This window comes from Cyclospora cayetanensis, unplaced genomic scaffold (genome assembly GCF_002999335.1).
Source record: "Cyclospora cayetanensis isolate NF1_C8 unplaced genomic scaffold, CcayRef3 CcayRef3_contig_35, whole genome shotgun sequence".
Classification (NCBI taxonomy): Eukaryota; Apicomplexa; class Conoidasida; order Eucoccidiorida; family Eimeriidae; genus Cyclospora; species Cyclospora cayetanensis.
The window spans coordinates 1-11,805 of record NW_020312314.1 but is presented as its reverse complement, the minus strand read 5'-3'; the positions used below and the strand labels follow the sequence as shown (position 1 = coordinate 11,805).

Below are 11,805 nucleotides of genomic sequence, written 5' to 3'. Positions count from 1 at the left end.
CCTTCTCTAGAGGCACTGCGGTAGCAAATGCGGAGCCGCTTGCGGCCTCTCACCGAGGGAAACGTCGCAGGAAGGGCTGCAGCCACCCTCGCTGCAGCTGCGCCAGCAAACGCCTCTGCCGTCCAACGCTCACTGGCGGCTGGCAGTCCAGCCACAGCAGCAGCCACAGCAGCAGCCGTGGCAAGAGCTGCCTTGACTGCCGCTAGAGGACGGGGACCTCTGCGGCGCGATTTTCCGCCCCTCGGCTTGTGCAGAAGGTTCCACCGGGAGCTTCCGAGGCTCTCACAGCAGCAGCAGCAAGTGCTGCAGCTGCTGCCTCAAGCCGTCCCCAGCCGGTCTCTCGGCTCAGCGAAAGCGGCCGCTTTCGGAACGTCTCTCGCCTCCCCTGCGGCTTCCAGTGCGAGAACACCCAAGGGCCCCCGAGCGGCGTCTGCAGCAGGCCCTACGGGAGCTTCAGCGTCACGTGCACGAGGATCTACGCGTCTACCCACGGCGCCAGCTCGTTCCTCGTCTTCCTCAGCAGCAGCTTCGTCTGGCCCGACGGGGCACCCCGCAGCGGAGAGCGGCAGTTGGCTCACACGCGCCATTCAGTCCTTCGTGAAATGCCGTGGTCGCCAGAGACAGAAGGTGCTCCAAAAGGAGCGTCGGAAGGAACGCATAGTGCGACTGCCCCTCGGGGTGTCTGTAGCTCTATGGGCGCCAATTCCCAGCAGCAGCAGGCTGAAAAGGGACGTCCTGCTCAACACGGTGGCCGCTCTGCTGCTCTTTTCCGCTAGCGACGTGATGGCTCAGCACCTGCAGCACACGCAAGCGCATGCGCAGCAACAGACGCAGCAACAAGAGGCCTGCGCCGCAGAACAAGTGCCTCCAAGGCTTCGCAGCACCTTGATGCAACTCGATGGGGGCCGCACGCTAGCTGTCGGCTGTGAAGGCGTTTTTGTCAATGGTATGCTGCCAAGCAAATAAAAGAAGAGATCAGGTCGCGTCAGACGACACCTCCCCTCTTTGCACTCTTCTCCGCATCTTTCAGTGCCTGTCTTCTAAAAAAACTCATTGGCTATATATATGTCTTGGTATACATTCATACTGACATACATATATATATATATATGTATATGTATGGATATTGCATACATATGTTGTTTATATATATATATATATATGTATGTTAGTATGAATGTATACCACGACATATATATGGACACCTTATAATTTTGCATGGTGGACATCTGCCCGTCCTTACTATTTCTTGATTCGGCGTCTGCGCCTCTATAGGGGCCTTTCGAGTGCGCCTCAAGCGTGCCAGCCAGAGGTTGCAAGGCTCCAGTTTACGCTTTGGGTTTCACGCTGGTGTGAATTCGTATGTTTATGTGCGTGCATGCCGCAGCCCTTCTGCTGACGCCAATGTATCACAAGCTCGAGGCGATGCTGGCCCATAACAAGCCATCGCTGAAGAGGAGCAGCAGCAGCAACCCGGCCGGTGCCGGCCGATCGGGCGCTGCGTTAGCACAACGCAATGTTGGTGCTGCTGTTAAGGTTGCGGCAGCAGCAGCCACAGCAACGGTGCAACAGCAGCGCAACAGCAGCAGGATGCTGTGGCTCATGAGTCTCTATCAGGTACTGGCAGTGCAGATCGTGGCGATGCCGTTTAGCTCCTTCTCTTTCCTCTTTTTGACGCCCATTCTCAGATTCGCCTTCGCGCGGCTCCTGGAGCCTCAGCAGGAGGGCGAAGAAGATGACTCGCTAGGAGCACACCGACCACAGCAGCAGCCACAGCCGCAGCCGCTGGCAGCTCTCCCCGCAGTTAGCGAGGGGCGCTGTGCGGGGAAGGAGGCTGAGTCTGAGCCTGGACCAAAAGTCGTTCAGCAGCAAGTCACAGAGCAGCAGCAGCAGCAGAGGTGTTGGGTGCGGACTCCTCCTCCGCAGAGTTTGTCTGCTGCCATATCCGAAGGGACGTCGGCCGTCTCTCTGCACTTCAAGGGGATTTACGTCGCAAGCCTCGTGGTGTGGCCGCTTTCGGATCTCATAAATTTCCGGTAAGTTTTCGACCGCACTGAGCGGCGAGCAGACGAACGGGCAGCCTCTCTCCACGCACCGACCCTGTTTCTTTCCCGCCGTTCCCTCCTCTTATTCCCCGTAAGCCGGGCCAAAGGGGCAGTAACGGCTTTTCTGAAAACAGCCGGTGCGAGTCCATGCGTGTGCGCCTGCCGCTGTCTTGACAGTTTTGTTCCGCTGGCATTGCGCCCAGCATGGGATTCCCTTCTGGATTTCGTTTGGGCTGTATATCTATCGTACGCCGCACACTCCTCCCCCGCACACCTGCAGCAAGAATTGGCTGCATTGAAAGGTTCAGCTGCTGTTGTTGCTGCAAGGGAGTCGCCGCTCGGGCCCGTGTCCTAGCTAGCATGCATACTTCGACCCGGAGACGCTTGTTTACATAGCGCAACACGGAGCATGTGTGCCGTGGAGCAGCTGCCGGTGGTGCTGCTTTTCGTGCGAGGGTCACCAAGGCACCAATAAGGGCTGCCAGCAGCCGCAGGAGAGCTCCCAGTTACAATATGAGAGCAGAAGTGGGGGATCTGTTATGCAGCGCCGACTCGCCAGTCGCCTGCTTGCGACCATGGGGGCCTCTACTGCTGTTGCTGCACTAATCCAGGCTCGCTGGTGCTAGACCTAACTAACTTTCTACCACGGCTGCACCTAACAAATGAAACACGCTGTACACGAGGAGGCGAGCGCGTCTCCTATCTAGATGGGCGTCTCTGCCGCGATGGCGAGAGCTTTTCCCTAGGCCGGCCCGAAGGGGCTTTTTCAAACGGAATTTAGCAGCAAGCTCTTCCAGCTGCTGCTGCTGTGGCTTTCAACCTCGAAACGATACACGAAAGGCAGCAGGCCTATTCCCTCCTCACCTCTCTACTCGAATGCAGCAGCCGTGCGCTAGCACCAAACACACTAGCCACTACTAAAACTTTTTTTTGACACCCGAGAGCCATGGCTCATCACCGCCCTCCCGTTGCTGCTGTGCTGCCCTGAGGACGAGAACTGGCTGTGCTCTCACGTCCGCGGCACCTCACTTGAGTTCGGCCGTGCTTCTTTCTTGAAGGCGGCATCTGCCACTGCCATGCTCTGCTGGCAGCGGCCACGCTGCAGACAAGAACTGCTTCGGCCGGTTCCACAGTTACTATGGTGGCACGGCTGTCTACACTAGAGGATTTCGTTGGCGTCGATTTTGTTGCTGCTGTAGTTGTTGTTCGTGCTGCTGCTGGTGAGCAGTAACAACGGTACGAACTGCTGCGTGCGCTGTAGGCCTGCGTCGCTGACGCGGAGGCGTACTAGCCACGGCCGGAGAAAACTGCGGCCAGGCAGGTGGTGTTCTCGTCTGCTGCGATGGCGTTTGACCCGCTAGCTGCTGCAGTTGCTGAAGTAGTTGCTGCTGCTGCAACCGCTGTTGCTGGTGCTCCTGCTGCTGCAATCTTTGCTGCTGCAACTGCTGCTGCTGCTGCTGCTGGAGCCTTTGTTGCTGTAAATGCTGTTGTTGCTGCTGCCTTTGTTGCTGTAACTGTAGCTGTTGTTGCTGCAGCTGCTGCTGTTGCATCTGCTGCTGTTGCATCTGCTGTTGCTGCAGCTGTTGTTGTTGCAGCTGCTGCTGTTGCTCCTTCTGCTGCAGCCTTTGGAGCTGCAGCTGTTGCTGCTGCAGCTGTTGTTGCTGCTGCTCTTGCTGCTGCAGCCTTTGCTGCTGTTGTTGCTGGCGAACGGAGTCAGTGGAGTGCTGTTGCAACAGGTCCATAGGCTGATTGTTCTGCTGCTCTTGCTGCTGCCACTGCTGATGAAGCAGGTCACTGGCGAGCTGTTGCAACAGATCCATAGGCTGTGGGTGTTGCTCCTCTTGCTGCTGCCACTGCTGGTATTGCAGAAGTTGCTGGAGTGGCCGATCATGGCTGCGCACTTTGCCTCTCTCATCGCCATCGTTGCAGGAAGGCTGAGCCGCTTGGCCTTCCTTCTGCCTCAGTAGCAGCGGTAAACACTGCCGCACTTGCTGTGCCTGAAGCATTAGCGGCAGCGCATATCGACAACACCCCCGCTACAGCGTCATTACTATTTGTTAGCCCCCCAGCCACAGCTCTCTATCCCCAGACCTGCTGCCCCTGAGACGCAGTTCCAGCAGTTCTTACGGTGGCAGCAAAGGCCTCGACTTTTTCCTTTTGTTGCTGCAGCAAAGTGTCTCTCGCGCGCAACTGCTGCAGCAACAGTTGCTGCTCCTGCTCATGCTGCTGCTGCTGCAACTCGCGAGCACGGCGTTCCTCTCGCAGCTGCTGCAGCACAGCCGTTGCCTGAGGCGGTGCATCCACAGCAAAGACACTCCAAAAAGGCCACTGAGACCTCGGAGAAAGGCAGAGCAAAGAATCTTCGGGGGATGCCAGCTCATACCGATGGCAAAGCCCTTATTATGCGGGAATGTGCACAACGGCACTCATTCAAAAGAAGGCGGCAAATAAGTCACCGCAAGACGGCAAATAGGGATTGCACAAGACACTGATTGGCTCCTCAGACGCACATACCTTCATAGAGAGCACCGACAGAACCTCATCTCGGTGCTGCAACTGCTGCCGCAACAGCGCCTTTTCTCTCTTGGCGTCCTCGAGATCCCGCTGCAGCAGCAGAAACAGCAGCCGCTGCTGCTGCATCTTCTGCTGATCGGCAGCAGCGTGTTCTTCAGCGGCGGCGATGGCCATTTGAGGGCCCGGCGCTTTTCGTGCTTGCTGCTGCAGTATTTGCCAGAGCACCTGCTGCTGCTGTTCTTGCTGCTGCTGCTGGTGTTGCGGTTGGATGGCGGACTCCTCTCCTGAGCCCCTTGCCTCTTCTTCAGTTCCAAGGGTAACTGCTGGTGCTGGAGGTGCTAGTGGGGGTGGTGAGGCTGCTGCTGCTGCGCTGGCTGGGGTCTGGACAGCAGCCGAAGCTGCACGCAGTGCAAGAGACTGCTGCTTCAGGGATGCAAGCGGCAGACGGAAGACACGTCCTGCTGCGGGAGATGCCTTAGGGCATCTCCCGGGCTTCTGCGTGTTGCCGTTTGCATTCCTTGAGGCCTTTTCGTGTCTCTCTTCAGCAGCCGTAGCAGCGTCTCCTGCAGCGGCTGCTGCGGCTGCGTGGACCTCGTCAGTAGTGTGTGCCCCTTGCTGCTGGTGCGCCTCCTGAAGCTGCTGCTCCCCGCAAAGGAGGAAGAGGTAATCTTGGTTGCATGCAGCAAACACAGCAGCAGGACCTGCTGCTGTGTTTGCTGCAGCAGAAAGAGCCCCTGGGAGGGCAATCCGAGACCACTGAAGCTTCCACAACGAGAGGTAAGCCAGGCCTGAAGGCATGCGTCACACAGTAGGGCAGTGGCAGCGTCCTTCAGATGAGAGGCTAGGCCTGAAAGTGCGCGTTTCCGCATGTAATGCCTTGCTGCACGAAAATCCTCTGTGCGAGTCTCGCTGCATGAGAGCACGATGGGTTCTGGGTGCCTCTCTCTCTGTGTTTGTGTTGTGCTCTGACTACTTTTATCGAGACTTGCGGCAGGTGGCGGGCAATGGAGGAGCACGGCATTCCCGACTGAGAAGAGGGAGCCGCTGCGAAAACACGCCGAGCAGAAAAGCACAGACGGCAGCTACAGCTTCGAGTTAGCAGGGTGTGCCGTTATCGCCGTCTTTCTCGCGTCTGCGTGAGGCAGGCTAATCAACGATCCGGCAGGAGAAGCGGCAGAACAAGGCGCAGACGCGGAGGAAGCCACGCATAATGGCCGCAAGAAAGACGGAAAGGATTTCGAATAGAAGACCACGACAACGGCCTTCATGCGCACATAGGGATACACCGCCAGAGCCATAAGCTCGGGGCGCTCAATGCGACGGTAGACAAAAAGGCACTAAGTAAAGGGTGCAAGCGCATGGGAGGCATGCGTTAAATAGGGCTTACGTGTCGCCGTGTGGCCTGTCGCCGCAGAGGCTGGACGGTTGCATCGCCCTCCACTTTTTGTCGGATGTCGAAAACATCCAGAGATCGAAAAGAGCACTCGAGTCTTCACAGGCTTGGCCACCAAAAAGATAGAGCACATTTCTATCCGCTGCTGCAGCGATGGCAGTATTGATTCGGATGGGCGGCTGTGCTGGCTGCTGCTCCTTCTGCTGCGTGCTGTCAGTCACCTCTGCTGTGGAGAACACGTAGAGGAGCTCTGCAGTGGCGGACCGCAGGTGTATCTGCATTAGGCGATTCTCTACCCGCGTGGAGTCTGTGTGCAATCAAACATCCCATAACTCGCATCACATGACGAACCTGTTCTGCGGCAGTGAGAGCAGAAGGCGCACAAAACTGCCGCTACTGCTGCCAAAGCTTACTTCGGTTCCTCAAAGAGACACTGCTGAAGCCGTACAACACGTCAGATGATGGCTGATAAGTCCACGCTTCGCTCAGCACAGCCTGCTGCTGCTCCTCCTCGTCTCGCTGTGCCTCCGAAGGACTTGTCCATCGCACCTGCCTCCTTTCCCACAGCCCCTTCTCTGCAAGAGCCAGCAAAGACGCAGCACGAGCGCTCACGTGCTCATGCACCTCATAGTGCAAGGCTGAAAAGAAGGCCGAGTGACCTCTTGAAGCGCGGAAAAGGGCAAGGGCACGGCTGGCAGCAGCAGCATCACCTGGTGTAGGAAACTCACCAACGTGAAAAAAGTAGGTTGCTTTGCAAAACGTGCCGCCCTTAGCGTCAACTCCTTCGACCGCAATTAAGCGGCAGCCGTGAGGATGCACCTTGCTGCTTCCGCTGCCGCTGAAAGCGGTGTCTTCTAGACGCTTTTGCATCTGCTCTTCGGATTGCCGCTGCTCTTCGGATTGGTGCTGCTGCTGCTGCTTTTGGCTCGCCTTTTTTGCGGCTGCATTCACCGGCGCGTCTCTCATGGATGCAGCTTTCGCCGCAGTGGCAGTAGTTGCAGGTGCAGCAGCATTCGCTGTTGTCGTGGCTGTGGCCACTGCTGCCACTGCAGAGCCATCGCTGAGATCTGAAATGCTGGTTGTTATGCTACCACTAGAGTTACCTTCCCCAAGGCTTGCTACGGTAGCTGTGCCGCTAGAAGCCGCTGCCCTGTCTGCGGCCACTGTAGGTGCTTCTCCAATTTCATTGCATGCAGCTACAAAAAGTATATTCGGCGCGGAAGGAGCCTCTCCGCCCTTGACAGCCACAGCCACCCAGCGAGACTCCGATGGAAGCACTGCAGCAGCAACAAGCAAAACAGAGGCAAAGGCTTCGGTACATATAAGCTTGATATCAATATCTACGTATGCCTGGTCTGTAGATTTATGCAGATACCAAAACATGTTCAAATAGTGTATTGTGTTGCGCAATACACGCCCCACCAGGTATACACATATATATATGTATATATCTAGTGTTTAGACGTATATATATATGAAGTACTCGGCATGTTCAACAGCAGCAGAGGCAACACAGCTTCAAAGACGGTGCATCAGAACTTTGGGCGGCCACGGCGGCATGCATGCGCAACAAAACTGGAAGGGACAAAAAAAGAGCAAGGCGAAAGCCATGGAACGATAGCACATGCGTGGCTTTAAGGCATCCACGTCAGCTGTACTTTCTTCTAGCATGCCAAATCAGAAAATCGGCAGCCACCATAGCAGCTCCTGCTGCATAGTTGCAGAGGGGGGGTTCGAGAAGAGAAATTTGGCAGGAAGGGACCGCATGAGACAAAGCAGCAAGAGCAGCAACTACATACTGATCGCCAACCTGAAGACTGTACAGGCGTTGTCATGCCACTGCACTTTGAATAGGGTGCCGCATCCACAGGCTGCATATTGGGAGCTGCTGTTGCCAACTCCGTTCCTAATGCCGTTGCACTCCTCGTTCAGCAAAACAAACTCTTCCCACGCAGCGTCCATGGAAGAACGGCGGTGTGGCTCGAAGCTGCTCTTGGCTGCCACTGCCGCTGCTGCCTCTGCCGCTGCATCTGCTCCCTTCGCTCCTGCATTGCTGCCACGGTTCTGCTGCAGCTGCCGTTGCAACAAACAGGAAGGCACAAACTCGGCAGCATCCGGGTTCAGAGCGCAGCCCTCCATAGCCACTCCGTTTTGCACCACGTGCTGCGACTGCCGCTGCTGTTGCATGAATCGCTCTGGCTTCCGATTGTGTGGCTGCAAGAAGTTCCCCTGTCCTCCAGCCGCCAGTGACTCCCTAAGTGCTGAAGGAGGAACGCGCTGCTGTTGCTGCCGTAGGTACTGCTGCTGCTGCTGCAGATACTGCTCCTGTACACTTTCCTGCTCCTCGTCCTGGGATTGCTGCTGCTGCTGCAAGTAGTGCTGCAGCACACGCTCCTCTCTTGTCCAGTGCTGTTGCTGGCGCTGCTGCTCCTGCTGGAGCTCTGGCTTCTGTCGGAAGGTGTTTTGGTTGGGCAGCATGAGCCTCGCGTCTTCTTGATGCTGAGGTTGCTGGGGAATCCTGGCCGTGCCATAGACTTCCAGTGTCTCCTCAGCTCTATGCGGCATCAAGGCGCCAGAAACTGGGTTGCCGTCCTCTTGCTGCAGCTGCTGCTGTTGTTGTTGTTGATGTTGATGTTGTTGGTGTTGATGTTGATGTTGTTGGTGTTGGTGTTGATGTTGTTGTTGTTGGTGTTGTCGTTGGTGTTGATGTTGTTGGTGTTGATGTTGTTGGTGTTGTTGGTGTTGGTGTTGTTGGTGTTGTTGGTGTTGATGTTGTTGGTGTTGTTGGTGTTGATGTTGTTGGTGTTGGTGTTGCTGCTGGATCGCCCGCAGCTGCTGTCCAGCGAAAAGGCCAAGTGAACGAAGCCGCCGTTCGAGCTCTCCTAGTGCCCCCAAGCCATCCCCTTGCTGCTCTTGCTGCTCCTGGTGTTGCTGATGCACATCCCGTTGGGGGCGTTGCTCTTCATGATGCAGCTCCTCTGCTTCCTGCAGCTTGTCTTCGTGCAGGGAGGGGTGAAGCTGACTGTTCGGCTGCAGCTGATCTTCCAGCTGCGGGTGGTGCTGCTGCCTCTGCCGATCCAGCCCTTCGGTAAGGAGTCGCAGCTCATCCTCTAGTGTATGTGTGTTCTTCATCGCCGCCATTTCTATCAAGAGATGAGATCCGCGCTGAAGCACCAGGCGCAGCTCCTGTTGCTGCTTTGCAGCTTCAGATGATGCGTAGAACAGTGACTTGGCCTGCTGCAGTCGCTCATATTCGTGCTGCTATCCTTCTTCTTCTTGCTGTGACTGCCTTCTCAAGGGTAGAATTCGCCAGGCACTCCAAGGGGCATGTCTTCTCCCGCCACGCACGGAGGCTTCTCCTGCAACAATCCCACGCCCCTCACAGGGACCAAAGACGAATCAACTGCCAAGTAGAGGTGCTACGGAAAGAGCTGCTGAAGTATTTCGAATCTGCATGCACAACGCGTATGAGGACAGCAAGGGGGGATTCAGGGTCGTCTGCGTGCGCCTTTCGGTGCGTTCGCTGGTGTTGCTGCCCCTGTCGCTGCTAAAGACGGCGATTTTCTCGCGCATTCAGGTTCTGCCAATACTTTCGAGCCGTTTCACGCGACTTTTGGACGCCCCACCCTAAGGAGATGTGTGAGGGGGGGGGTTCCTCACGGTACACAGCAGCGCCTTGCGTTTAGCGAGTCGGACGGATACCGTTGACAGGCTTCCTGGCACAGCTGCTTCAGCAGTAGCAGGTGCAACAGAGATCGTGCTCTATCGCTTCCCCCGGTTCTGCTCTACTAAGAGCTGGCGGCTGCTGCTCTTGTAGTCGGTGCCAGTGCCGCCGCTGCTCCGCATCGCTCCCGCAAAAAGAAAAAGACCGGCTGGAAATTGTGCAGGTGACTGGCTGCCCGTTGCGGTGCGCTGAAGAGGGAAGAAACAAGGCACCCCTAGCAAAGGGCGGCGGCAGTGACGGCTGTTCTCCCAGTGCCTGCGCCAGTAGCTCAGTTGCGCCAGCACGGCCGAGTCCCTCTCTCTACGCTCGCACACACCGATTCGTCTGCCTCAACTTTAGAAATAGAGCGAGACGAATCGCAAAAACAGCACGAGTTGCAGCTCCAGGGAACGGAAGAATGGGACGCGCACATCCGGCGGGCTCGACTGCGCGGTTGTGCTTCTGCTCACTGTGTCTTGCCTCTTGCACGCCCCTCTCCTGCCTCTTGCTGTCCCATTTCTCTCCACGCGCTCTATTATCCTTTTAAAAAGCATTACAACCGCTCGAGCGGGGAGACTGGCGTTAAGAGGCAGCAGCAGCAGCGGCAGCACCAGCAGCAGCCCCTCCAGAAACCACCACCAAACGGCCATGCCTCCACCTGTAGGCGCTTGGAGCGCACCAGTTACGGGCAATAGGCAATGCTATGGCTCGAAATCCAGCGCGTAGCGTCTTCTGTTAGGCAAATCACGACGGAGACTGCGGAGAATGCAGGAACTCCAGCGTATGTTCTCCAGGTGGGCACCCTGCACCAGTCCTTCCAGCATTTAACACCCCATTGATTGGATTCCTCATGCAGATGCCTCTTAAGGCCACCGAGCTTCCAAGACAATAAAGAGCTGTCTGCACGCCCCACAGGGGCAAGCCTGAAAGTAAAATAGTGTCACTTCATAGCCTTCAGAGCTCCAAACTTCGTCTGCTACGGAGGCACTGAAACGTTTCATCTGAGGCCTCTAAAGGCAACATTTAACACCGGACTCATTCATAACGCACTGGAAAGCTTCTGGGTGCTTCTCAAAAGAACTCCCGCCTTCCCCTGCTTGCGTTCTTCAGAGCCTGCGAGGCGAGAAGCTGGGGTCAGCGTTGGTGCAACCTCTAATCACTCTTAGGGCAGTGGACGGACCCACAGCTGGACAATTTTTACTGCATTGGTTGTATTAATCAGAAATTGAAAGAGCCTTCAATACTTAGTCTGTCCGTTCGTATATCTTACTCCCCTGCACCGACCTAACGGTGCTCTTCAACACGACGGCATGTTGTGTGCATGTGGGCTAGATGGTATGTGCAGCTAGCTGGGAATATTTGGGGTGCATAGACAATGAAGTTTTGCGAATTCTTACTGCCCTGCTTTCCTTATGTCGGTAACGGTGGGGGTCATATGCAACGGATGGTGACAGTTCTTCTGGGAAACACTGACTAGCTCTCGTTTGACTTTGTACTGAATCTGGACTTAGGCGGTTCCTACGCGAAGCTTACATGAAGTGGTACAGTGGGTAGTACTGCATGGCTCCATGCGGCTATACCCCGCTCATCCGCTAGATGTGGATGCAGTGGGAGATTAGCTTACCGGACACAAACTGCATGGTTTCTATCAAGTTATTTGGTGATTCAAAATAGAGCTAGCATCTCATTTGACAACATAATGGAAAAAAGAAACTCCCTCGCTACACAAGTCGACGGTAGAACACGACCTGCTGAGCCAGGATTGCAAAACAGCAAGCTTACGTCACCGCAATCACTACACACCTGCTACAGAGGCATGATTTGTCAGCCGATAAAATGATTATGAATGCGTCGGTGAGGGTATGCCGATTAGAAAGATGTGATGGCCGTACGCCTGGGCAAGTGCTCGAAGATTTCATGAGCCCGTTGGAGTTGTACCTCGCTTCGTACCCGCAGACGAGGAGAAACGAGTGCTCCTTGCGGCACACTAATCAACGGACAGCCTTCACTGCCGGCTCTATTCATGAATAGAAATTCGTCTGCCTGCACGGATTACCACAGTTCAAGCCTTCATATGGGCCCTGACGCATTGGTTTATGCCGGGGTCAGCTCGGCAAGCTCGGAAGAATTGTAGAGCCCAAGCACAATAA

The 11,805-nt window shown here is 55.9% G+C and overlaps 2 protein-coding genes across 2 annotated transcripts; one reads left to right on the top strand and one right to left on the bottom strand.

Moving 5' to 3' along the window:
- The first annotated feature begins 27 nt into the window (after nucleotides 1-27).
- Nucleotides 28-2,400, top strand: LOC34624287. The gene is made up of 4 exons (XM_026334038.1): nucleotides 28-226; nucleotides 350-946; nucleotides 1,388-2,036; nucleotides 2,223-2,400. The coding sequence occupies exons 1-4, from the start codon at nucleotides 28-30 to the stop codon at nucleotides 2,398-2,400; spliced, it is 1,623 nt and encodes a 540-aa protein (XP_026189823.1).
- A 1,039-nt stretch (nucleotides 2,401-3,439) lies between these two features.
- On the bottom strand, nucleotides 3,440-9,093 carry LOC113146511 (the record flags this gene model as incomplete). Its single annotated transcript, XM_026334037.1, has 5 exons — nucleotides 8,731-9,093; nucleotides 7,752-8,550; nucleotides 6,883-7,307; nucleotides 6,478-6,813; nucleotides 3,440-3,496 (listed from the first exon to the last, which is right to left on the bottom strand). Coding segments are annotated over exons 1-5 (1,980 nt in total), but the record flags the coding sequence as incomplete, so codon positions are not given.
- Nucleotides 9,094-11,805: the final 2,712 nt, after the last annotated feature.